Below are 24,516 nucleotides of genomic sequence, written 5' to 3'. Positions count from 1 at the left end.
GCTTTGGCACAATAATCATCTCTTATTTTTAGGAATAATTTTCCCTCATTTCTTTCTTTGTAGCTACACAGCCTTCTTCCTCGTAATTAATTTCTCTCTCTCTCTGGCTGAATGCCAAAGACTCTTCACACCTAAACTTCAGTCTCTGCACTGAGAAGCCTGTTCCATACTCCCCTAAAACTTAGCCATCATAAGACTTGAGCTTTATGCACAGGATTCTTTTAGATGGCTGGAGATCACTGTGGACTGCCTTGTTCTTGCAGGTTGTAAATGCACATTTGCAAAAGACCTAATTTCTTGTACAAGCCTGGTGCTTGTTCTGCTGGCATTCAGGCACATCCTAGGGGCATAACAAAAACCCAGGCCGTGCAGAGGTCCAGCTGTTTGGTGTCTAAGGAGGCTGCCACGGACCATGGAGGGGTACATGGCCAGTGGAGCAACACAGTCACTTAAACCACACAAGTCCTGGTGTGGGGTGGTAGTACTGCAGCCCCGGAGATGTGACTGCTGCCCATCTACTCAGTGCAAGCTGGGACATAAGGCATTTCTGGTCTTGACAGTGGGTGGCACTGCCTGTGCCAGCATTCACTCTACTGCTTCCACTCACATTTCAGAGAGCCATGAGAGATACAGTACTGACATGGACAGGGATAGCACCGGAGTAATTCCCTGAAAAGCTCCAGACTCCTTCTAGCTTAAAAAAATCTGGGCTGGTTTGCAAGTCAGGAGGTAAAACTATCCGTTAATCCAAAGCTGCTTTACAATTAGTGTAGTGCCTTAGCACACCACCAGCCTTGCCATTGGCACTGCCATGCAGAACAGTGCATCAGTGCCACAGCCCCATGGCTACGGGGAGCTTGGGACAGGTCACAGATAACTCTGGAAAAAGTGAAAAACTGTACCTTGACTTTCCATTAGCACTCTACTCAATAAATCATTCTTTTGCCTAAAAGCACAAGGCAAGAGAGAAGCCTTGTGCGTCGTTTTAAAAAAATAACAAACTAGCATGTAGCCCACAATTGATAACCTGTGCAAGCAAGGTCTCTCCATCAGCATGCAGCACTGGGGTTTGCCTGCTGCTTGATAGAAAGAACAGTAAACACACAGGAAATTAAATGTCATGATTCAACTGAATCAAAACAGGAACTTTAGTCAGGAACCTGCAGACCAAGCATGAAAGGGGTGTGAATTTTCAAAGCATTATTGTTGACCTAGCTGAGTGGCCATAACTCATGAAACAAGCCACAGCCAAGATCCTGCCTAAGATAGCTTGGTCATGGGACAGCCCGGCACTGAACGTGCCTTATTGACCAGGAAAAATAACCCTTATGAAGACAATACTGATATAAGGGTATTTGCAGGTTCACTTTCCACTGAGATAGTGATCAGGAAGAAACTTGCCTCAGGGTACTGAAAAGGGATGTGGTGAAAACTAGTTTAGGGGTTTATTTCCTCTTTGTTCTCAGATTTTATTCATTTGTTTATTAATTCTGAAACATCAGATATGCAGCAGGTGGAATAACAGAACTGGCCATCAATGGGGCCACTCAAGATGAAAACAGATGAACTAATTACAGAGTGTTTCCCAGCATGTCTCCCTGAAGGGGGTAACATCATCTCCCCCTTTTCACTTTGTTGGGCAGGTATTATTATTCAGGAATTAACCCAACTGGTGAGGCATGGGGAATGGCTCCTTAGACTAGCAGATCAGCGTAATCCAGATCTCTTGCATTTTTATTTGGTGAAATACCCTAAAGATTAATCAGTGCACAGTGCATATGGACCATGGGAGTGGCTATAGCATAAGCCTTTTAGAAATCCAGACATCTGGATGAAGTGAGCACAGCTTATCCTGAGTGGGTTATACATAACAAAACAGCAAAAAAAACCAAACAACAAAACAGCAAAAAAAACCAAACAACAAAACAGCAAAAAACCCAAACAACAGCAATAAAAAATCCCACCACAAAAAGCCACCCCACCCCACCTCCCCCAATCTTCCACGCATTGGGATATTTTGCTGCACAATCTACCCAGGAAGTTTCAGGACTGAGCACTGCTACTAATCATAGAATCACAGAATGGTTTGGGTTGGAAGGGACCTTAAAGCCCATCCAGTCTCACCCCCTGTCACAGACAGGGACATCTCCCACCAGACCAGGTTGCTCCAAGCCCCATCCAGCCTGGCCTTGAACCCCTCCAGGGATGGGGCAGCCACAGCTTCTCTGGGCAACCTGGGCCAGGCTCTCACCACCCTCACAGCAAAGAAGTTCTTCCTAATATCTCATCTAAATCTCCCCTCTTTCAATTTAAAACCATTGCCCCTCATCTAATCACTCCCCTCCCTGATCCAGAGTCCCTCCCCATCTCTCCTGGAGCCCTTTAGGGACTGGAAGGGGCTCTAAGGTCTCCCCAGAGTCTTCTCTTCTCCAGGCTGAACAACCCAAACTCTCTCAGCCTGTCCTCCCAGTAGAGAGGCTCCAGCCCTCCCAGCATCTCTGTGGCCTCCTCTGGCCCCATCCCAACAGGTCCATGTCCTTCCTGTGCTGAGGACTCCAGAGCTGGACACAGTGCTCCAGGTGGGGTCTCACCAGAGGGGAGCAGAGGGGTTGAATCCCCCCCCTCGTCCTGCTGACCACTGCTGCAATGGAGCGTGGCAGCACACATCTGACCCACAGGTAACAGGGACATCTCTCTGTTTGGGAAACAGAGATTCCATCTCTAATGATTTGGTTTGTTACTCATGATGGTGTATTAGAATGGGTATTGTCTCAGCCTTCTCTTCGTTTCACTCTGCAGGTCCCAAAGGTTGCTCCTCTGTAGGACATCTGCCAAAGTCTGAGCAACTGGGGCTGCAGGACGAAAGCTACCAATAATCTAATTTAATTCCTTTGAAGGCAAATGTTCAAAGAGTTAGGACACACAGGTCCTGAGTAACCAGTAAAACGAAGCGATGAAAAGTCCAAGGGGAGGATACTGGGCCAAGTTCTAGTGTTGGTTACACAGTATAAATCCAAAATAAGTCCACAGACTTTGTTCCTCGTGTCATTAAATCCAAATACCTGAAACTATTTAGTACCTCTCATTTTTGAAGCTTATTTCTAGATGGATAAATTGACTTGCAGTCATTTGGACCTGATTCTGCTTTTACAGAGTCTGGTGTGTGAGATGGTGTGGAGATGCTCTTCCCTATTTCTAACACAGACAAGACTTGGAATCTGAGATTTTGCCTTTGTCCTCTGATTAACATCTCTCCACTCTTTCAGTTCACTCCGAATATTGTGCTGGCAGGAGAACGTCGCACCTTTCCCCTCCTCCCCTGAATTTCCTACCTTTTTCTCTGGTGATGCTGAGGCAGTACTCCGCACCCTGCACAGCTGCTCAAGTGGAAAAAGAAAAAAAAAAGGAAAAAAAAGAAAGAAACAAGCTGCAGAGGTTTAATATGAAACAGGCAGCGTGACCAAAAATACCACATTTATAGATTCATATCTTGAGCCTAATTCAAATCCATTGCAGAACAGCCCCCAAAGGGAAATGTACGTAAAAGACTCATCCAGGTTGGCTGCTGCACGTGCTGCTTTCCATGGTTTTCAGGCACTGATGCTCCCAAAGCATCATTTTGGGCATCCTCACACCTTCATCTCCTGACCACTGCTGCCAGGGACTGAGCCCAGCAGCACCGTGGGGACTCACCCTCAGCGTTTCAGCATGGAAAAATTCTCCTTCTGTTCCTCTTAAGCTCCTCTCTCCCAAACCATGGTCCTGAGAGCCTGTTAGAAGTGGTTAAAATAAAAAATAAAAATCTCTTTTTCCTGAGAACTGCTGATGTTTTGCCATTTGTTTCCATTACTAATTGGCTCAGGGGAAGTCAGAATATCATAACTTCTTGCAGCAAGACCATTTCCACAAAAATTATTTGATTTGGGAATATATATTTAATTTCAAAAAGATAAAAACATCTACCTTTGATGTTGCTCTGCTGCATTATATTATTAGATCATATTTGAAATAGCGAAGTCAAAACAAGCCATTTTACCTTATCAAGACTACAGGTTTCAATATTATGAAAATGAAACAATTGAGCACCATTGACATAGAACGAAAAAGTCACCTCAGAGCCTTTGGACTTTCCCACTGAAGTTTAACCAGCCTGGCCACGTTCCCACTGAATGTTTGGATTCCAAGAAAATCAGATCTGTTTGTTAGAGAAAAGGCAAGAATAATCCTCCCTCCCCTCTCCCTGCTACCTGCCCTCCCACGGATGGTGGGTTTGGGGTGAGCCTGGGCAGACCCCCAGAATAAGGACATGTAGGTGCCATGGGGCAGAGGTGGAGGAGTGGGGTGGGCCCTAGGGGTGATTTCTTCATGAGGAGCCTGTGCTTCATATGAAGGTTGGGAAGTCCTCCAAGAGGGAGGAGGTTCTTGAGAGCAGCAGAGGAAGAAATAAAGCTGGCAGGGTTTGGGGTTGTTTATCTGCTGATCAATACCCGAGGGTGATTCCCCGGTGAAGTCGAATAAACTGGCAAAAAAAAAAATAATGAATAGCAACTAAGTGATAACTTGTCAGAAAATGTAGAGGTGATCAAGAATGTTCTGCCCGAGCGCTTGTGCAATTAAAAATAGTTTTTATGAAACTGAAGTTTTTTCAGGGGAAGTTTGCAGAAATTTTTTGTACTAGCTGCTGGGGTAAAAACCATAATGGAAAGATTTGAGATTAAATCGACCTGCTCGGTGCCTGTCCAAGTTCCCAGACTCGCCTTCATGCCCTCAGTATCTTTTATGAGTTAGGTGCTGTGGAGAAACTATAAACCTCATGAAACACCTTTGGCTGATGTGTTCTGATAAGTCATAGATGGCCACAAGAGCAATGTGGCACAGGAGCTGCAGAGCAGCCTGGAAAAGCCAGGATGGGGTGGACTGCTGGAACTACAGCTCCTAAGAGTCAGTCTGACACACAGGAGGATCTAACTCTCCACCAATTTGAGCAGAACAACTGATTTTGTCATTTCCTGACTGAATCCTTTCCAAGGTGTCCACTCCATTAGAAAACATGATATTCAGACTTTTTGATGTCCTGCTTTGGAATAATAAAAAAAAAATAAAATCAGAGTATTGGGACTCTTTCCCTCTTTCCTGGATAAAAGTTAAATTTTCAAGAGCTCTGGGTGCTGGGCAGAGGAGTGTCTGAGCACAGCATGTGATCTACACCCTTCCAGTGTGACACCCTGCTCCATCCTCTGTCTGTCCCTGTCACCAAGCACTGGTCCCTTTGTGGCTCTCAAAGAGAGGCAGAAAAGGAGTGGAAACGTTTGTGCCATTTGCTTCTGCTCTGTGAGGCTTTTCTGAAGAGCATCCAGGTCGCTCGTTGCGGTCAACCACCCTTTATTCCTTGACGTTAAGGGAAACCAGGCATTTGAGATATATTCATATCACGAGCATCCATGTGGCTTTTATGCCAAGGCTGAAGGCCAGATGGCACCCTGAGATACACTGCTGTAAACCATGAGCATTTCACCAGCCCCACAGCACAGAGCGAGCAGAATCAGGCTCCCTCCCACCCAAGGCACTCTATTGCTGGGGATGTAGCCTGGGACTTCCATTTGTTTGCAATTAGGAGCTGGCACTGGGAAAGCCCTGAAGTCACCGTGGTCTCTGGGCAACAGATAAAGCTCTTGTCTTTGCGCAGGCAAAAAGGCAGAGCCAAACCAACACACAGTGTCTGAGCGCTGGGGAGCCTGATGAAAGGCAATAAAGAATGTCCAAAGTCAGCAACAAATAACATGGCAGCAGGAAAGAGGATTCCTAAAGCAGTTAGAAGTGAGGAAGGAGGGAGGGGAAGTGGAGGGGAGGGAGAGGAGGAGCCGGGATGGCTGGGTGCCCAAAGCTGTGATGCACGGGGTGAGCACTGCTACGACTCACATGGGACAAGGCCACAGAGCATCCCTCTCCAGGCATTATCTCTTGCAACTTAATGGCTGGGAAGCCTCACTTCTCCTTGTCACCTCTCCATTATCTTTTTACATTGCTCCACCCTTCCAAGGAACTGAAATACTTTCTGTTAACCGAATCTTGCAGATGGTGAGGGTGAACTTAGATCATCTGCACTTCTTTGCTTGCTTGACAAAGCCATCCTGTGGCTGCTGTGGCACTTCTCCGACACCCAACCAAGAGATAGAGACTTGCATTCCTTGCCACATCTATATTCAATTAAAAGCCCAGCGGAGCAGATCTTCAACCACAAAATCTATCAGGTAGGGACTTGTTTTTGTCATTCTGTGTCTGTGCAACTCCTGCACGGTGGGGCCTTGTCCCAGTGATAATAATGATGGACAGAGAAAAATCAGCTTGGGACGATGGGATGCAAGAGTAGGGGAGCGCAGGCTCGTGCAAGAGACACATTCTGGAAATGTCCCTGGAATCTCCCCCCTTTCTTGGCATGACTGTCTGCTCTGGAGATCCCAAGGGGAAAGGGAGGGTACCAGCCCCTCAGTAACAGGGCTGGGGTGGTCTCCTTAGCAGGCAATAAGGCAGATAGAAGAAACAGTGGGACAACCAGGCTAAGGAAAGCCCTGAAAGTTGCTATGAGGACCTGCATTTTGAATGTGGGCACAATGATAGTCCCCTAGCTGCTTTCGTGGCTGTAGATCTGGCATTACAGGGTTTGATTCCTGTTTGCATTCAGAGTATTTATATTTTGAAAGAAAGAAGTATTTCCTCTCCTTTTCCCTCCTCCTTTTCCAAATATTTTGTGCAGAACTGTTTCACTCGTGCTCTGCCCTGTGGGAAGGCTCTAATTTAGAAAACATGGACCAGGCTACGCAATGGGGCTTGGCATTTGCTCATGTAAGTAGTCTTGCCTTGGCTTAGGAATTGTACAGTGCAGCCTAAAGTTATTTTAAGTGTCTCTCTGGTGCCCAGAGGCAATCAGATAGCATGTGCTTGATGCTAAACTTATATATTGATTTTATGTATTGCTGCAGTACTGTGTATGGAAGGACGTGGCGATTTGGGTTTTGTTACATGCTCTGAACCACATCCAGAGAGTCCTTCCTTCAGATTTGCTGTTTTTACAGGCAACGTACAAACACATTTCACCACAGCCAAAATCTTCTTCCAGGCACTGCAATAAATCACGCGGCATGCTGGGCAGCTGGAAGTGATTGCAGATCTTTGGGGTGGAAGAATCACACACATTTCAGAGGTTTAAGTCAGCTACAGCAGCATTTTAAACCTCTCTCTCCTTCTGTTCTTAGGTTGTGTTCTTCCACCTCTCAACAGGCTGTGTTGGACTTCACCCTCCCTTCAAGCTGTGGTGGTCTGGCTGGGGTTTGCCGAATCACAGGATCACAGAGTTGGAGGGGTTGGGAGGGACCTCTGGAGATCATCCAGTCCAACCCCCTGCCAGAGCAGGGTCACCCAGAGCAGGTTACACAGGAACGTGTCCAGGTGGGGTTTGACTGTATCTGGAGAAGGTGGCTCCACACCCTCTCTGGGCAGCCTCTTCCAGTCAAGAAGTCTCAAAGTCAAAGTCAAGAAGTTTTTCCTCATGTTAAGATGGAACTTCCTGTGTTTCAGTTTGTGTCTGTTGTCCCTTGTCCTGTCACTGGACACCACCGAGAAGAGCCTAGCTCCTTCCTCTTGACACCTACCCTTTAGATATTGATGAACGTTGATGAGGCCCCCTCTCAGTCTTCTCTACTCCAAGCTAAACTGACCCAGGTCCCTCAGCCTTTCCTCATCAGAGAGGTGCTCCAGTCCCCTGATCATCTTAGTAGCCTCCGCTGAACTTTTTCCAGTAGTTCCCTGTCCTTCAAGGAACTGGGGCGCCCAGAACTGGACACAGCACAGAAATCCTAAAGCACCCTCTTGGTTGTGCCAGCAAGGGTCAGGAGGCAGGAAGGATGCCTTGAGCTTTGGCAACTGGGGTTGAGAGGAAAGAAGAGGTCCTCAAAGATCCAGAGGACAGAATGAAGAATAAATAAGGGTTGGGGCAAAAAGGGACAAGGGAAGGAACTCAGGAAGTTCCTGTGAGAAAAGATCACCAGTGTGAACACCCTTCTTGACCAGAAATAGAGGTCTTTTACCCCATGTCTGTCTCCTGTGTAACAGCAGGAGCCACCCTCAGCCTCGGTCCAAGAGGTGCTGGGGTGGCTGATGATGTTCTGGTGTCATTAATTACAGACCAGCTGAGGAATGCTCCCTTGGAAGCGGGGCTTTCTGCATCTGGATTTCTGAAGCCAGAGGGATCATTAGCTCATCTCGTCTGACCCGATGGGTAACAGAGGCAAGAGAACTTCACCCCGTGTCCCCCGAGAGCCCCGTGAGCTCTGTGTGGCTCACACCATGGCATCCAGCCGCTTTCCCCCATTCTCTTGGGGAACGTGTTCCAAAGGCTAATCAGTTCCACACTTAGAAATCTGGTTTTAGTTTGAATTTCTCTGGCTTGAGCTTCTAGAACTTTTTTTTTTGCATTGTTGGAGCTTTTTTGTTTGTTTGTTTCATTTTGCCTTTGCTAGTCTCAAAGCTACATATTTGTTTTGTCTGGGGGACTCTTGGGGTGACTTGAGAGCAAGTAGCTTTATCAAATGGGGAGATGCTCACCAGAAGCTGGGACTGACCCTCGTCGTGTGGCATTGCAGCAGCTCCTTAGGCAACATCCTCGGTGGTAACACCCTCCGTGGCAGCAATCCCAGCTGGTCCCAAGAAGCAGGAGCACTTCCCATGCTGTCTTCTGACCTCTACCACACCAGGGCCTAATAAACCCAGCCCATAATCAGCATCAGGATGGCTGAGGCCACAGATGCAGCTGATTCCCCTCAGCTTGCTAATATGGGAAAGCTGCCTGTGAAGAGAGCCAGATGGGCTAACGAGGTGGGTTCACCTCTAATTCCTAGGCAGTTCGTGGATACCTTGCCAGGATGCTTGGAAGTAAGAACCTGGGGAAGAACCAAAGAACCAGAACTTTCACATTCAAGAGAAAAAAAACTGATGAAAGGCACAGCAAAGTGCGCCAAAGAACACGGGGCTTTTTCTAATATTAATGTGTAATTTTGTAGCTAATTACTCCCAATGCATTTCCTGGTGGCCTGGGAACCTCTCATTGACCATCTGCACTCAGTTATTTACCTGCTCAGTTTTTCATAATCTCTTAATAAATCATTCCTGGATTTGCAAAAGGCTCATCAGTCATTGAGTTTCCTTTTTTTGGCACGTCTTTTGCTTTGTGTCAATTTGGCCAAGAAATATTTATTGAATAAGAAGCTCTGTAAGGCTCAAGCACTGTTTCATTGTTATACTAAATTATCCCCTAATACAAGTTAGTTAAACTGAAAGAGGGGAGATTTAGATTAGATCACAGAAAGAAATTCTCTGCTGTGGTGAGAGGGTGGTGAGAGCCTGGCCCAGGTTGCCCAGAGAAGCTGTGGCTGCCCCATCCCTGGAGGGGTTCAAGGGCAGGTTGGAGGGGGCTTGGAGCAACCTGGTCTGGTGGGAGTTGTCCCTGCCCAGGGCAGGGGGTAGAACTGGATGCAGTCCCACAAGCCTCTGAAACCTTTCCCCACCTTCAAACTGAGGGTTGACCCTGCTGTGCCCTGGGGAAACCAGCCCCAGGGTGGGTGATGTTCACAACATCTGCTCTTCGGTCATACGCATCCCCCAAGGGTCTTCAGAGAAACCCTCATCCCTTCCCCAGCAGAGATGACGAGGACATCCCTGCTGCTGGAGCAAAACCAGCTCACAGTTGTCAGTTCCACTGAAGCCAACCTGATGCAGGAGGGTGACTGTTGGGGGAAAAAAAAAAATAAATTAAAAAGAAGTATTGGCTTGTGTTTAGGGAGCAAATGGTTAATCTTCTCCTTTGAAGATGACACATTTCAATCCATGAGGCTGCCATAACCCATGGGCACTTTGTCCTGGGCTTCCTGCAGAGAGGCTTAGCTACATGGAAGCACCCTTGAAACTGGACACATCTGAATGAGGTTTTTTTTTTTCTGATGTGAAGCTTTTAGCTGTTTGTATGTGTGGAAAACAGATGAGAAGCAAGGGATCATTTCATTTAGATAGAAATTTTTATTAAGAAAATTTTAAGTGCATACACATTTATGGGAGAACTTACAATGATATAAAAGTGTTTCATTTCAAAATATTCTATGAAAGGAGTAATTTCAAAAGCATAATATAACTCCTCCATAAAAGCTGCCTTGCAGGAACACAAATACAAAAACCTTTTTCACATTATTTGGGAAGATATTTCTTTTTACTCAATAAAAATATAAAGTACAGTATTTACCACATTCTGACAATACTGAGTTCTTAAGGAGTGGAAGATGGGAGGTTCATGCAGCCCTTTCACGATGATACGTTTTCCTTCTCTGTGGCCACCAGAGTTTCATGTTTGCAGACAAGCCTTGTCTTGGTGGGATGTTGGTAAACAAAAAAAAATATCAGGTTTTAGGTGGTGAGTTCTCAGAAACCTCTGGTTACTACAAATCACATCACTCCAAACAAGTTGCCAGAGAAAAGGAGGACCCTCTAGATGCTAAGAAAGGGAAAATAGCAACAAAAACTTCTATAGGAACTGCATTTTCAGTGAAATGTGTATATTTAACTTCGAATATAGCCTTCATTGCAAAATGAGCAGTCGCCTTTGCTCAAACACCTCAGTTAAAAACACATCAGAAAGTCACCCTTCATCCTTCCTCAGGCAGAATTCAGATAGGATATTCATACATACAAGTATAAAGACAGCATAAATAAAAAATTGGCACAGCAATAAATACCATCTATTCTTAAAAAAAAAAAAGAAGAAAAAAATAAAATCCAACCTTAGGCTTCAACAGCTGCACTTTGAAAACACCACAGGTGACCATTTCACATTTAGGGAAGCTGCTTTTTCAGCACCAGTTCAGTGTTACCTCTTTTCCCTCCTCCTCCGCAGGTGTGGTCCCTACATCACTCCCATCTCTCCAGGCTTCCTCTCCCTGATTTGGTCTTTGGTCAAGAGTTAAAAGGCAGAAAGGAAAAATCAAACACTCTCCTGGAGGGGGTTTCTGCTCGGTGTGCAGCGGAGGAGCGGTGGGTGATGCACAGGATGCTGCAGTGATTGATTTCTGTAACACGAGGGGCAGGGATGCTCTCCCTGCTGCATCAGGCAAATAACACCAGGCAGAGAGCAACGCTTCCCACTCAAGGTTGACATTTTGGTCTCAAGCAAGAGAAAGCTTTTATCAGGTTCTCACTCAAGAGAGAGAGTTACTCATGACCATGACATTCACCCTGCGCTCAGCCTTGCCCAGGCAAGGGAGGGACATGGTTCTGGCCCCCCAGAGCAGCCCGTGCCCCAGCGCTCAGCCTTGCCCAGGCAAGGGAGGGACACGGTGCTGGCCCCCCCAGAGCAACCCCTGCCCCGAGTGGTCTCAGCTACTTGAGTAGTGAATTGTCACCAACACAGCAATGTCAGGGCCTGAGTCTCAATAATTGCCAGGGGCAGGTGGCCCACAAGGCACCCAGAGAATCACCAGCAGGCTGTAGGTGTTCCCCCAGCCTTGCAGGGAGCCCCTTCCCTTCCTGCTGCAACTCGTGGATTTCTCCCAGAAGCAAATGCCCTTCCTTTAGCACGCTCTACCCCTGCAACTCTCACTAGTTTGCCCTCATGCTGTGGTTTCACTGCAAAGCCTACATCTTCCCTAATAAAAAAATATCTTTTTGGCCCCTATCATCAATAGCAAGATATGCTGTTGAATCAAAACCAGAGGATTATTTAACTCTCTGTTTACTCCAACAGGAACGGATCAGAGAAGCTGTCCTTCGATGGGGAGCGTGTGTGAAGGATGCACCTTCCCTGGTGAGAAGGACAAGCTCCATATCTGTGTCAATATTAATTGTAAATTAATTGTAATTGTGCCAAAACCAAGATTCTTCCACACTTTCCCCCAAGTCACTCTTGGCTTTGACACTCAGGTGGTGTCTTCTGGCAAACCACTCTGCATGTGTGAGGACAGGAGATGGATCCTAGGATATAAAGTACTGTCCAGAGAAGACATATGAAACTAGTTTTCTTATAAAAGTTCTTTCTGTCTTTACCGTCACCACCAGAGGATCTGATCCTGCTCACACTGAACCCAACACCCCAACTCTCACCAAGTACAGTGGTACCAGACCTTTCAAAAATGGAGACACAATATATTTAAAGCACCAGGTTGGTAACAACAACAACAGAAGGAATGTCAAAATCACAGACACACATACATTTTAGGCACAGCAGTTGGTTTCCACTTTAAAGCAGATGAGGTGATGTGGTCCCAGCTGAAGCACTCTCTGTAATAACATTGTTTTGCAGAGAGGAAAATACTTATAAGGTTTTTTACCTGAATCCACACAGAAATATGGTAATCCCTGGCTAGTCAAAGCGCCTCTTTGGCACTAAAGGATGCCGGCCACAAAAAGGAGTGCTCAGTGAAACACCCCTCTGGATGTCCCCGACACAGGCTGCAGGGAAGAGGGCAGATGCTTTTTGAAGCAACCCGCTCAAAAAACCAAAATACAATCTTACGACATATTTTTGTTAACAATAGACACACAGATACATACAAACACAAGCGTTGTGCTGCACAAACGTGCTTCCCCCCTGCACCCCAGCTTAATGTGATTATCTCAGTGTCTTTCCATACACTTCATAGCGAAGATACTGCATCTACTGGTGGGAATCGGGAGAAAAAAATTTCTGGCTGAGAGAGGGGATTGGTGCAAGAAGTGGCACCCCTCTCCAGGTGGAAGGAAATTCCAGAGGCTTTCCTGTTCACCAGCAAACAGGGACGTGGCCGCTGGTGAACAATGAGTGTTGGCCTTCACTTCCACACCCCAGAAACACCACTCCTTCCACAAACTGGGCAGACCTTTTCTTGCCCCAGGCATTTCTTTTCTCCAAAGATATGGCCAGACATCCTCTTCTAGGTAGCTCCAGAGCCATCAAAGTTGTTACTGCCCTCAGGTAGGTGTAACTGTTCAGTAGATGAGGCTACGGCATCGTTGGTGAAGGGTCCCGTGAATGCATCTCCACCTACTTCAGTGCAAAGAGAGCCAGGGGAGCTGAAGCCACCTCCTGTGGAAGGGTGGGAAGAGACACCCGGTGCGTGGCAGCGTATCTGACTCCTCCAGCAACTTGCAACACCATCACCTGGTTAGACCTTTAACAACCCATTGCTTTTTGTGCTAAAAATCCGTCATCAGAAACGCAGGAACATAGGAAATGCCAGGTGACATCAGATCAGTGTTGTGGCTCCTAAACACACACAACGACTCCAAACCAAGGACCAGCACCTTGCAATACCAGCTGTGCATTGACACAGCTGCTCAGAGCTGTCAGCAAGGTCTCTGATCTTCAGAGAAGGGCTTTAGCCCCGTGGCCCTGAGTTTAATCCCTCACCCCAAACACCTATAAATGACACCCGTGGCAACACTCTTCACTTTTGTCATGTCTGATGCCTTTTAGCCTTCCTATGTTCTTGGCCTCAATGACTTCTGGAGGCAAGGAGGTCCTCCACTACCTACACAACATCATTGCACTGTACAGTCCATGTCCTTCTAGGTTTAAAACTCCAGGAGACTTGCATGAACCAAAAGAAAGTTAAATAAAGCCAGACCTCTACATAGCAAAGGAAATAAAATATTATATAATAACATAAGGTTAGTTTAAATTCATATCCGCCCTCAGTGCTAGGTAATAAACCAACCTGTATAAAAACATATTTTTCTCAAATAGTTACATCTTACTATATAAAAATAGCACTGTGAAAGCAAGCCAATCTATCTGTGCAAAAAAAAAAAAAGCAAGCCCACCAAAAAAAACACCTTTGGAAATGCATGAAGCGTTGCTTTTGTGCTGCATGGTAACAGTGAAATGTATTCCTTCCCTACTACTGGTTATCTGCTCTCTGGGTCCTACAGTAAGAACTCCTGTAGACGGCTTACAATGCTTGCCTCTTACATCTTGAACCTCCTGTTGATGAAGAACAGAGTGAAACACTATTAAGGTTTGTTTCAGTCGCAAAAAGCTTTGATATCAGGCCTAGTCAAACAGCATATCTGTCTCTGGGCTAACCCAAAGGCATTTCTTTTGCAGTTCCTACAACCAGTCTTTGTCAAACATTTTTTTTGGGGGGAAAGTTCTCCACAAGGAGCTACTGGGAGCCAGCAGGGCTAACCCAGCAATGGGAGTTATTTTGGGCAGGTTGTGCTCGTCACAGTTAGTAAGGTGTTTGGAGCTAACATAGGAGGAAGGCTGGCTAGGAAGCTAATTCTGGGCTTGAAAGCCAGAAGAAAGAGTTATCGGTGGGCAAAGAGACTTGGGAGGAAAAAAAAAAACAACAGCAGGGAAAGGAGGGATTAATCATTGGTGAGCAGCCCCAGTAGAGGAGCAAGTGCCACTGGGAATGTCTCCTCTACCTGCTCCTACACCACAGCTCTGCTGGAGAGCAGGGACTGCAGATTCATGGGATGCCAGGTCTCTCTGAGGATGGAGGAACACAAGAGGGCAGCCCATGCTCTGCTCTTGTTGGTGTTCAGCTCCCACCATGGGGTGGCTGGAGAACAGAGGTCCCCAAGTCTGCTGCCCAGCCAGGAACCATCCCCGTGGCCTCCCTACTCTGGGAACAGGTCACAGCTCATGGTGACCAGTGGCCCAGTGAAGGTGGGTGACGGGGAGGGTGATGCAGTAAAGGCAGGGGTGGGCCTGGCACCCAGGAGGAGCGACGGGTTAGACATCACAGCAAAGTGCAAAGGTTTTGTGTGCAGGGTTCACTCAGAACAAGGAGCAAGTCTGGGCTGGTGGTCTCCAGGTTTTGTCTGGTGGCCCCCTACTCCTGCTCCAGGCTGATCGACCTTTTATAAATCTAGATGAGGTCACTAAGGCTGAGTTACAAGTGTCAGAGGGTAAACACCAGGTATTCCAAAGCCCTGACATCCCAGCATGTCTTGTCTAGCCTCCAGGATCAGAACAAACAACTCTGCTGGACCACTGACTGTGGGACCACAGCTGGAGACAGTGGTGACTACTCCCAGTGTAGGCAGCCTTGGCAAACTCATCCAGGCATAAAGAGGATGACTAAGCCACCAGCAAAATTCCTCTCTGAAGATAGTTTTCCCAACATCCCACACCAGTAACCCTACTTCTTTCAGTGCAGAAAGGCAGGACACACCACTCTGGTGGGAAAAAACCAACTGGGACATCCAGAGCATTGGCATATGGAACATATGGGACTTGCCTAGCATCTCCCATAGGAGAGGAGTCAACCAGTCACCAATGCACCAAATCATGTTGTCACCCCCACAGTGCTGCATTTGTCATTAAAAAACACCAGTGACAAATTCACAGCTGTTATTTGCAGTTAAACTCTGTCAGTTTGGTACTGGAAGAATATGGCCACCTAAAAAAATAGGGTTCCCAAACCTTTACCCTGCTTTTGACTTTGCTCCAGGGGATTATTTTGGTCTCTTTGGGTGTCCATTTTTCCATCTGTAAAATGGGAACATTTTCCCACCTGTCACGGCCAAACTTTCCCCCTGTTTTAAGAGTTTTATCTATATAAGGCCCCTCTTCAGGAAGGGTATGGATGATATGCTCCACAAATATGGGGGAAAAATGGAGATCTGTATGAGCTAATGTATTTGCCCAAGGTTATATAGGATGGTCAGTGGAAGAGCAGGGACTTGAGGTACCCCAGCTCAGAAACTAATGCCTCCTACCATTCTTTCTCCCTGGAGACTTTAGTGGTGTTGCACGGGAAGGGCAGAGTGGGCCCCGTTTCTTCTGTTGCTTTTTTTTATGAGTGCGATGACGTGGTCTAAATTAAAAGAAAGATACAAAAAAGACTGCCATGAATTATCCATATACAAAGGCCTATTTTCACATTCATTCTACGGTCTCTTCACATCTTGCTGGCGGGGTGCAAACGATGAGAACATCCCCTTTCCTAAACCCTCTGCCTCAGAGGAACACTTGGCAGGTGAAAGTGCCCTGGTGACAGGACATTTGCAAATTCTGAGGCCATAACAACTCTTTTCCCCAAAACACCAAAGCCTCCCCCAAAAACCTGCCAGAACTTGTCAGCCAGGAGCCTCACCGGCCACACTGTACCCCTTGAGGTACAATGAAAGCAGAGGTGGGAATGGATTTCTGCCTTCCCACCCAGCATTTCTACTGCCATCAACAAGAACTGGTGGCTGTTCCATGGGATCTGTGGGCATTTGGTACCTTAAAACAAGGCAGTGAAGACGTTGGCTTACATTGTTCCCCACTGTGTGGGGTTTTCACCCAGCACACGCTTCCAATGAAAGCAGAGGTGGGAATGGATTTCTGGCTTCCCACCCAGCGTTCCTACTGCCATCAACAAGAACTGGTGGCCATTCCATGGGATCTGTGGGCATTTGGTACCTTAAAATGAGGCAGTGAAGAAGTTGGCTTAAATTGTCCCCCACTGCGTGGGGTTTTCACCCAGCACACACTTGGTGGAGTACCAGGAGGTAGTCATTTTGGCATCTAGTACTTCAACCCTTATTTATTATTTAGATGAGGTCAGAAATTAGGAATTAGGGTTTACTAGGACTCTAGAGGGAAGCAGCAGCAGGGCTTGGTGGTGGAGTACCAGGAGGTAGTCATTTTGGCATCTAGTACTTCAACCCTTATTTATTATTTAGATGAGGTCAGATAAGGTGAATGCCAATCTATCTGTGCTCTAGAGGGAAGCAGCAGCAGGGCTTGGCTCCTACCACAGCCAGCCCCTAGAAATTGGGAGTTACCTTTTCTTTCTCCCAGTGGGCTCAAGGGAAGGGTTTTTCCTATTTGACTTAGTTCCGAGGTGGGACTAGGTTTTAGTGACAACGGAACAAGCAATTATATTCTGCAAGGGATTGATTTTGCATATCCTCACACGAAGGGAGAAGGGAAAGGCAGTCAACGTGCTGTAAACGATGCCTGGGATTGCCTGGAAGTGATAAAGGATTTGTTAGCTATTTCGAGGAAGGACTGATTTGCCCCTTGTCTATAAAAATGGATGAATGTTGAATGATGTTGGCTGCAGCAGCTGCACAATGATTTTTTTAAAGCCAGTTACAGGATTGTGTTTCCTGACAGCCTGAATGCATTTCACTGATGTCTCATGAGTGTGTACATTACATGGAGATGTGATGAATATAAAGCGATAATAAAAGGCTAAGCGGAATTAGTGAGCAAAATAATTCCCTCCTAAAAAACCATCCCTGGTTCCACAATTAACTGCTTTGGACCACTATATTCTACAAACTTTTCCTTGCCCTCAGCTGCAGATTACAACACAGAACATAGTCTTACATTGAAGCACCGATATAGATTAAGATGTCTTGACACTTTGGATATTACTTAAGCAATTACAAGAGCCCTTTCTACAAAACGTATTGATTTTATTCCAGAAAAATAAATTCCCATGTACAATTGGGTTTTCATAACATGAAACAATTAGCCATTTTATTGCTAGTGCATATAGAGTAATGTCACATTTCATACAATTTCAGTACAAGTGAAAAAATATAATATATGGCTGATTGAAATTGATAGCTACATTAACATTTATAGTTCTATATAGATTTATTTTACAAGCTGTTAGTAGTTTAAGAGGGCTATCGGTGTTTTAAACTACCAACATTCATATGGCTCCAATTCAAATATATGAATTGTTTGATGCGCTATAAATATATTCCAAAGTACATTTCATTGAAGAAGTCAAAGCTGTGCACTAAAATATATCAAAAACATGCCTTGTGAAAATGCTACAGACAGAGCCCTGACTGTCTGTGGAGCATGAAAATGCCACTGGTGCTAGCATTACTAGTTGGAAAATGAAAATAATGCCATGATTACAGGATTAGGTGATGGAGATATATGCTTTCTGTCATCTTATGTCATAGAACTGGGACCAACCTCTCTTCTATTACTCAATGCAAACCAAGATGAAACCCAACAAATTAGCAGAATTGCTTCTGGATTAGCGTTAGGGTAAACAAAACCCCAGGATCTGGCTGGAGATCAGGCACGAGCTTACTGGTTTCAGTAGAGCTGGCCCCAAATCTTCGCCAGGGGAGGCGAGAGCAGAACATGTTCCAGCTGAGCTGTTCCCCTAAGTCAGGCAGGCAGGATCTGAGCACATCATCACATTTGCCCAACCCTACCAATTTCTTAAGTGCCTCCTAAGTTTCAGGTCTTATGAAGAGCACCAAGGGCTTCACTGGGGGTGACAGCGAACAGGAACTTAGGCAGGGGCTTGAGAATTTTCCCAAATTGGAAAACAAAACCAGCCCAAGCCCCTGGGATAGTCAGCGTGGGCTACATCCTACTCTGAGGTTGAGTTGGGCCTAAATCCAAAGCCATCCTGACAGCATTAACCTGGATTATCTCTGCAGAGAACTCACCCAGAGGACACGAGGGCTGAGTGATGGCAGCAAAGAAGGCACTAAGCATCGGATGAGATGGGAAGAGCTGTCAGGGCTGGAATCACAGTCAGTTTGTTAGCTAGCCTTCCTTCCCTCCTCCTCCTCCTCCTCACTCTGGGCCCAGTGGGGTCCCAAAAGGACCATGTGGAGGAATCTCTCTACCTCCGGCAGCATTTCTCCCCTTGCTTATTGTAAAAATACAGGGGAACAAAGACTTTTTCTCTTTAACTGTACCCCTTGTTTGGCAGATGCATTTGCAAAGCGAACAATGGAGGGCCTTCAGCTACCTGTATTGCCCTACATCTGCCCTGGGGCCATACCTGTCCCCACATTCCTCCAAGAATGCACTGCTTTTGCAAATGACTGGATTCCAGCCCTGCCTTTCCCCTGTAGATACAGGGTAGGGGGCAAGGTTACAGCGGTTACTGAGGGGTGGGAATGTGGTTGTGAGGGTGGGGGGGATACTGAGTGCACAGGTAGACTTGTTGGCCAAAATGCCACCGCTGGATCAATCTGGATCAATCACAGGGGCCTGGGCAAGAAAGGAAATTCTTTGTACCATCATTTGTCTCATCTTCCACCAGGAAGGCTGGATCCCTCCCTTGCAACTCAGCACAGATATATTCTCTGTGCTGCTCACCATAAAATTGAACCGAGATAGCGTGTCTCCAACCTCAGGTTAGCCATGATCACCCGGCTTTCAAGGGGTGATGGATTTAGAAATAGATTTAAATAGTCTTAATTTGCCAAGTATGGCTGGTTTTCCCCTGGCCTGGGTTTGGGAGAGCCTTATTCATGGCAGCAGATCTCGCCTTGGCCAATATTAATAGCTCTCCACACTGGCCAGCAGAGAAACAACTTTTTAGCCCCAAGACCTCCTGGGCCTCAGCTGCCTGTGCAAACAGACCCCAGTGTAACATGGAAAAGGGGCTCCAAGGGAACTGGAACTATATAGGTTTTGAAGTAACTGTAGTTTGGCTTGGGGAAGGGGGGACATAAAGGAAGCATTTTCCTTGGGAGAACGGCTTTTTTTTTTAAAAAAATAAGGATGAGTTGGGGACCCCAGAACAGATTCATTAGGATTTTGCCTCAAACCCTGGCAAAACTCTTAGTTTAACATTTGGATATACTAGAAGCTGTTGTTTTAATACAGACTAGGTCAACTCCAAACCCATCTTCAAAACAAGATCTGATTCCACGAGTACTTTGTCCACATGGTAAAAGCCAGCCCTTAACGTTCTACCCTTCAACAACTCAGGATGTTTAGCTGTTAAGTCCATTTGTCTCTTGCCTTACTTGTTTAAAGCTTTCTCCAGATATTCCTGGATCCACTTTAACTTGGGATCGATGCACACTTGCTTGCTGTTGCTCTTGAGCCTTGCACTGCCAAAAGAGAAAAATCAGAGTGAGTTTGGTGTCCAATGTTCCTCAGCCCATCCCCAGATGCCTTATTTTGCACAGAGGTTTGAGATTCCACTATGGACAATACCTAAGGGGTCAGTGCTGCTCTCAGTTAACCCATGAAGCTGTTATAAATATCCCTGGGTTCAAAGCACTGATCAAATTTGTTCCCTCTGATGCTTATTCTTGCAGTCTGTCCTGGTACGTGTGGGGGGTGGGACAGATACAGAATTTAAATCTAAGGTTTTCCAATTCCTATCTGGGTTTGCAGTCTGTCCTGGTACGTGTGGGGGGGGTGGGAGAGATACAGAATTTAAATCTAAGTTTTTCCAACTTCTATCTGGGCCTGCCAAAAGAGAAAAATCAGAGTGAGTTTGGTGTCCCATGTTTCTCAGCCCATCCCCAGATGCCTTATTTTGCACAGAGGTTTGAGATTCCACTATGGACAATACCTAAGGGGTCAGTGCTGCTCTCAGTTAACCCATGAAGCTGTTATAAATATCCCTGGGTTCAAAGCACTGATCAAATTTGTTCCCTCTGATGCTTATTCTTGCAGTCTGTCCTGGTACGTGTGGGGGGTGGGACAGATACAGAATTTAAATCTAAGGTTTTCCAATTCCTATCTGGGTTGCTAGAGTTCAGGGCTGGGAAAAGCTAAATTTCATCTGGAAATAGTGATGTGGTAAATCTAGGTCATTTTTGGCAAGGAAGTAATTAAGAACATCTTTCAGATTCAACAGAAAATTGAAGTTTCGTATGTTTTGAGGACAGACACCAAACCATACTTCTTGTTGGTTGTGAAAAGGTTCTCCACTTGTTAAATTGGAGTTTCATTATGTTTTGAGGACACAAACCATCTCTCTTGGATGTTCTGAAAGGGTCTGGTCACTTGTTTGCTTTTTGTTTTTACACAAGACTGAAGGAACAGGGTGCAGGCAGGAAGACAACTGGAGGCACCACAGTGCCAGAGGCAAGTTTTTCCCTCCTGTATTCCCTCAGCACTGGAAACAAAAGCAGAAACCTCCTGAGGGGTTTCTCCTGGAGGTCCAAGCTGCATTTTTCAAACCAGGCTGTTCAGCTAATCTCAATTCCCTGGGAATTTGGCATTTGGGCTCTCTGCATTTTTCCTATTTGTATGAATAGGAATAACTTTCCACTCTCAGCAGCAGGTCTCACCCTCCAGGGATCACGGAGCCTCTTGAGGGTGCCGTGACCTCCCAGGTCCCCCAAAACACCCTGTCTCTGCCCCAGCTGCTCAGAAATCTCCCCTTAAAACAGCCTGCCCGCCACGCAAAAGCGGCAAGAACAGCAATTTCATGGAGACGCCCACAGGAATAAGTTCAAGACTTGTTTTAAGGCACGTTGCTGGACGGGAGCCAACACGTCCCCCTTGCTTTCTACAATGAAATCTGCAGGACATAAAACTGTGGCGTAAGAAATCACAGGTCAAAAAGGCCCCTCGGCCTGCAGTTATGCAACAGCGCAGTCCTAACATAAACACATGGAAGATCCAGCCTGGAGAGCCCTTGTGCCAATAGAGAGATGAATGGGCCTAATTCATATTTCCCTTCTGGCGGTGCCAAGCTGGAGAGCTTCCAGCAGAGCGATACCAGGAGAGGGCAAGAATGGATTTGCTGATGTTAGCAATGCCTGGGAACTCTGGGGCTGGCCTCACAGGGGACAGAACCAAAAAGCACACGTCAAGAGCCTCCAGGAACATGCAATGCAATTCCTCTCACCTAATATTAAAGATACTGATATTTTTTTTTTTTTTTAAATATTTATTTCTGAGCCCGTCAGCCCCTGCTCCTCACAGTCATGGCAGGGACCTAGGAAATGGTATGGAGTGTTAATCTGCACTGGTTTAGGTGTCCACTTAAGGATGCAATTATTTGCATGCTAAAAAATGCCTATTTTCCTAGCAGGGAATTTAGGATGGGCTTTGTAGAAGAAGACATTGACAGAGGAGGTTTCTGGATTTGGAAAGGTGACTTCCCACAGAATCAAAGAAAAAAGCCTGCCCTTGGGCTTTTTGTTCTGGTACAAATTCCCCTCAACCATAAAGGGAATGTATTGGTGCAAAAAAATACAAGATCTTTCTCTGAAACAAGATGATTTCACTGAGATTCTCTGCTCCTGAAAACGGTAGCTTTTAAGTTTCTCACACCTTCACTGTGTAACGTGTATTCACTAAATTCAGGGTGTGGTTAAAACCACCCAGATGAGAAATTGATGTGTTAGTTTTGATTACATTTCAGCTTCTGTTTCCATAAAGACCTAGTTTGAACCCATGATGTTTCAGGGGAATTTGGAGGCAAGTTTTTAAGTACCTTACTTTTTAAAGTGATGAAAAAGTTGGTGAACTATAAGTTCATGTGTTCTGTGTGCCACTAAATCACATTGCAAACACACACGTTTGGGTCAAGAATGGACAAGAACATTCATTTGAAAGAAGAGCCTTTTGTGTTTCTGCGGGGTTTTTGTGCTCTTATCTCCTTCTAACGACTATGATCCCACGTTAATTAAGAGATAAATGTATACTTTATCCTGTCTTAAATGCCTGTCATTTTCTTGAAACTAATCCAGAAAATTCCAAATCCCCTACAAAGCACTAGTGCTGGGACCCTTATGACACGCACTGACAGTCCCAGAGCACAAATCCATACATTACTGCGTTTTGGATGCTTGCCTCCAAAATTGTTTATAGGTAGGGATCAGGGTTAGTCGCAGCTGGTTTTGCCATTTTTGTGAAAGGAAACTATTTCTCAGCTGAGGCTTACATTTTTCTCACTGTCCCCCACCAAATCCTAAGGCAGAAGCACACGTGAGAAAATATGTATGGTCTACCCAGAGTGGTTTAAAAAAAGAAAAAAAAACACACAACACATGAATAAAAACTATTTTGTGAATGGAGTCGGTGAGAAAATATGTATGGTCTACCCAGAGTGGTTTAAAAAAAGAAAAAAAAAACAACACATGAATAAAAACTAGTTTGTGAATGGATTCATGCTCTTCAGTATATCTGTAGGTTCCTGAGAAATCTCATGAAGCCACATCAATTTTCTGAGTGCAGAAATGTTTTGGATGACAACAAATAGATTTCTACAGCATTTCAGTTGCAACTGGAAGAGCTCGACACAGATTGAAGGCAGAAACTAGTGATGAGGAACCCTGTGTAGTCACTGAGAGCTTCTTACAGAGGTCACCAGGTGGTGGTGGCAGCAGCTCCCTTGCAATGAAAAGATGAATGATGATTTCCTTCTTTTGAACATTTTGAATTTTGGGGTGGTGGGGGTGTGACCCATGAGCAAACGAACAAAAAAGACCTTCCTAAAAACACACACAGATCTACAACCCCATTTTTTCCTGAAAATCAGTGTTTCTTTTTCAGCAAAAAAATGAGGAGGTTATTTTCCACTGGGAGCCCATCATCTGCCCTGCTGTGAGCTGTGATTTATCAGAGTCGGTCACTGCCTGGTGTGTCCACAGGTTTTAGATCTGTACCTCCTGAGGTGGATACATGAAACCCAGGAGTTCCTTTTGCTTGCTCCTGTCTATGGAGAAGTGGAGCATTAGAAGACCCAGAACACTGTAAAGCCTTTTCCCCCTCGGTGTGAAGCTCCACATCCACGGCCCCGGGTGGCCTGTCTCATATTCCTGCTCACATACCCGTGGGCTCACACTCTCACAGGGAGATCACAGAGGTAAAACACAGCTGGGAAACATCCAGCTGCACCCTTCGTGTGGGGTAAAGATGGCTCCAGCTGTACCTGCCCCATGGGGTGAAGAGATGAAGTGGAGACCATGGCACGAGACACGGACCAAATTGCAGCCTCCAAAGCATGAACCAGCTCTAATCACAGAGGTAAAACACAGCTGGGAAACATCCAGCTGCACCCTTCGTGTGGGGTAAAGATGGCTCCAGCTGTACCTGCCCCATGGGGTGAAGAGATGAATTGGAGACCACGGCACAAGACACGGACCAAACTGCCGCCCCCAAAGCATGAACCAGCTCTGTCCGTGACCCTCCTTTTTGACACACCTGAGATTTGCACCCGGCTGAAAAAGAGAAGAGAGACTTACACAATCTGAAGCGAGCAGTTGGGGGTGGAGAGGATTTTGAGGTGCTTAATGTTGGCTCTTGCCACGTTGCTCTCGTAGAATCGACAGGGGCATCGGTAGGTCAGGCTGACAGGTTTCTCTGCGGGACACAGAGAGAAAGGACACGTTATTCCCTCCTTCTCCTGGCCAGAAGCACAGACACACGGAGCAGAAACTCCCTCCAAACACGCAGGTGAAAAAGGGGAAAAAAAAAAAAAAAAAAAAAAAAAAAAAAAGGCAATAGAAAAGCTGAAGCTTTGGGAGAGCATTTGCCCCCAGCTCAGAGCACAATCCTTTCAGCCCAGTACCCAGCCTTTCAACCCCGGTGCGTGGGATTTCAGAAGACAAAAAAAAAAAAAAAAGAGGTCTAAACCAAGCTGTGAAATCAAAGCGGTGCAAAACCATCCCAAAACACACCTTAGAAAAATAATCCCCTGCCCGTGAGCACAACTCCGTGTTCCCCAGAAGAGCCTTCCCGCTGGCCTGTGAACCACAGCCCGTTCCCAGCTGAGGGATCTGCATTTTCGGAGGGGCTTGACCCCCTCTCCGGGGCAG

At 46.0% G+C, this 24,516-nt stretch overlaps 1 protein-coding gene across 1 annotated transcript in view; it reads right to left on the bottom strand.

Moving 5' to 3' along the window:
- Positions 1–12,159: 12,159 nt before the first annotated feature.
- The window catches only part of CXCL12 (chemokine (C-X-C motif) ligand 12), a 17,641-nt gene continuing 5,284 nt past the window's right edge, over positions 12,160–24,516 (bottom strand). The window contains exons 2-5 of the mRNA XM_014955860.1: positions 23,944–24,061; positions 19,756–19,842; positions 15,742–15,839; positions 12,160–13,996 (exon numbers count right to left, since the gene is read on the bottom strand). Of these exons, the coding sequence (XP_014811346.1) occupies positions 13,965–13,996; positions 15,742–15,839; positions 19,756–19,842; positions 23,944–24,061 (335 nt within the window). The 3' untranslated portion in view covers positions 12,160–13,964. The remainder of the gene's footprint in view (positions 13,997–15,741; positions 15,840–19,755; positions 19,843–23,943; positions 24,062–24,516) is intronic.

Source organism: Calidris pugnax, unplaced genomic scaffold (assembly GCF_001431845.1).
Source record: "Calidris pugnax isolate Ruff unplaced genomic scaffold, ASM143184v1 scaffold287, whole genome shotgun sequence".
Classification (NCBI taxonomy): domain Eukaryota; kingdom Metazoa; phylum Chordata; class Aves; order Charadriiformes; family Scolopacidae; genus Calidris; species Calidris pugnax.
This window is presented reverse-complemented; position numbering and strand designations above follow the sequence as displayed.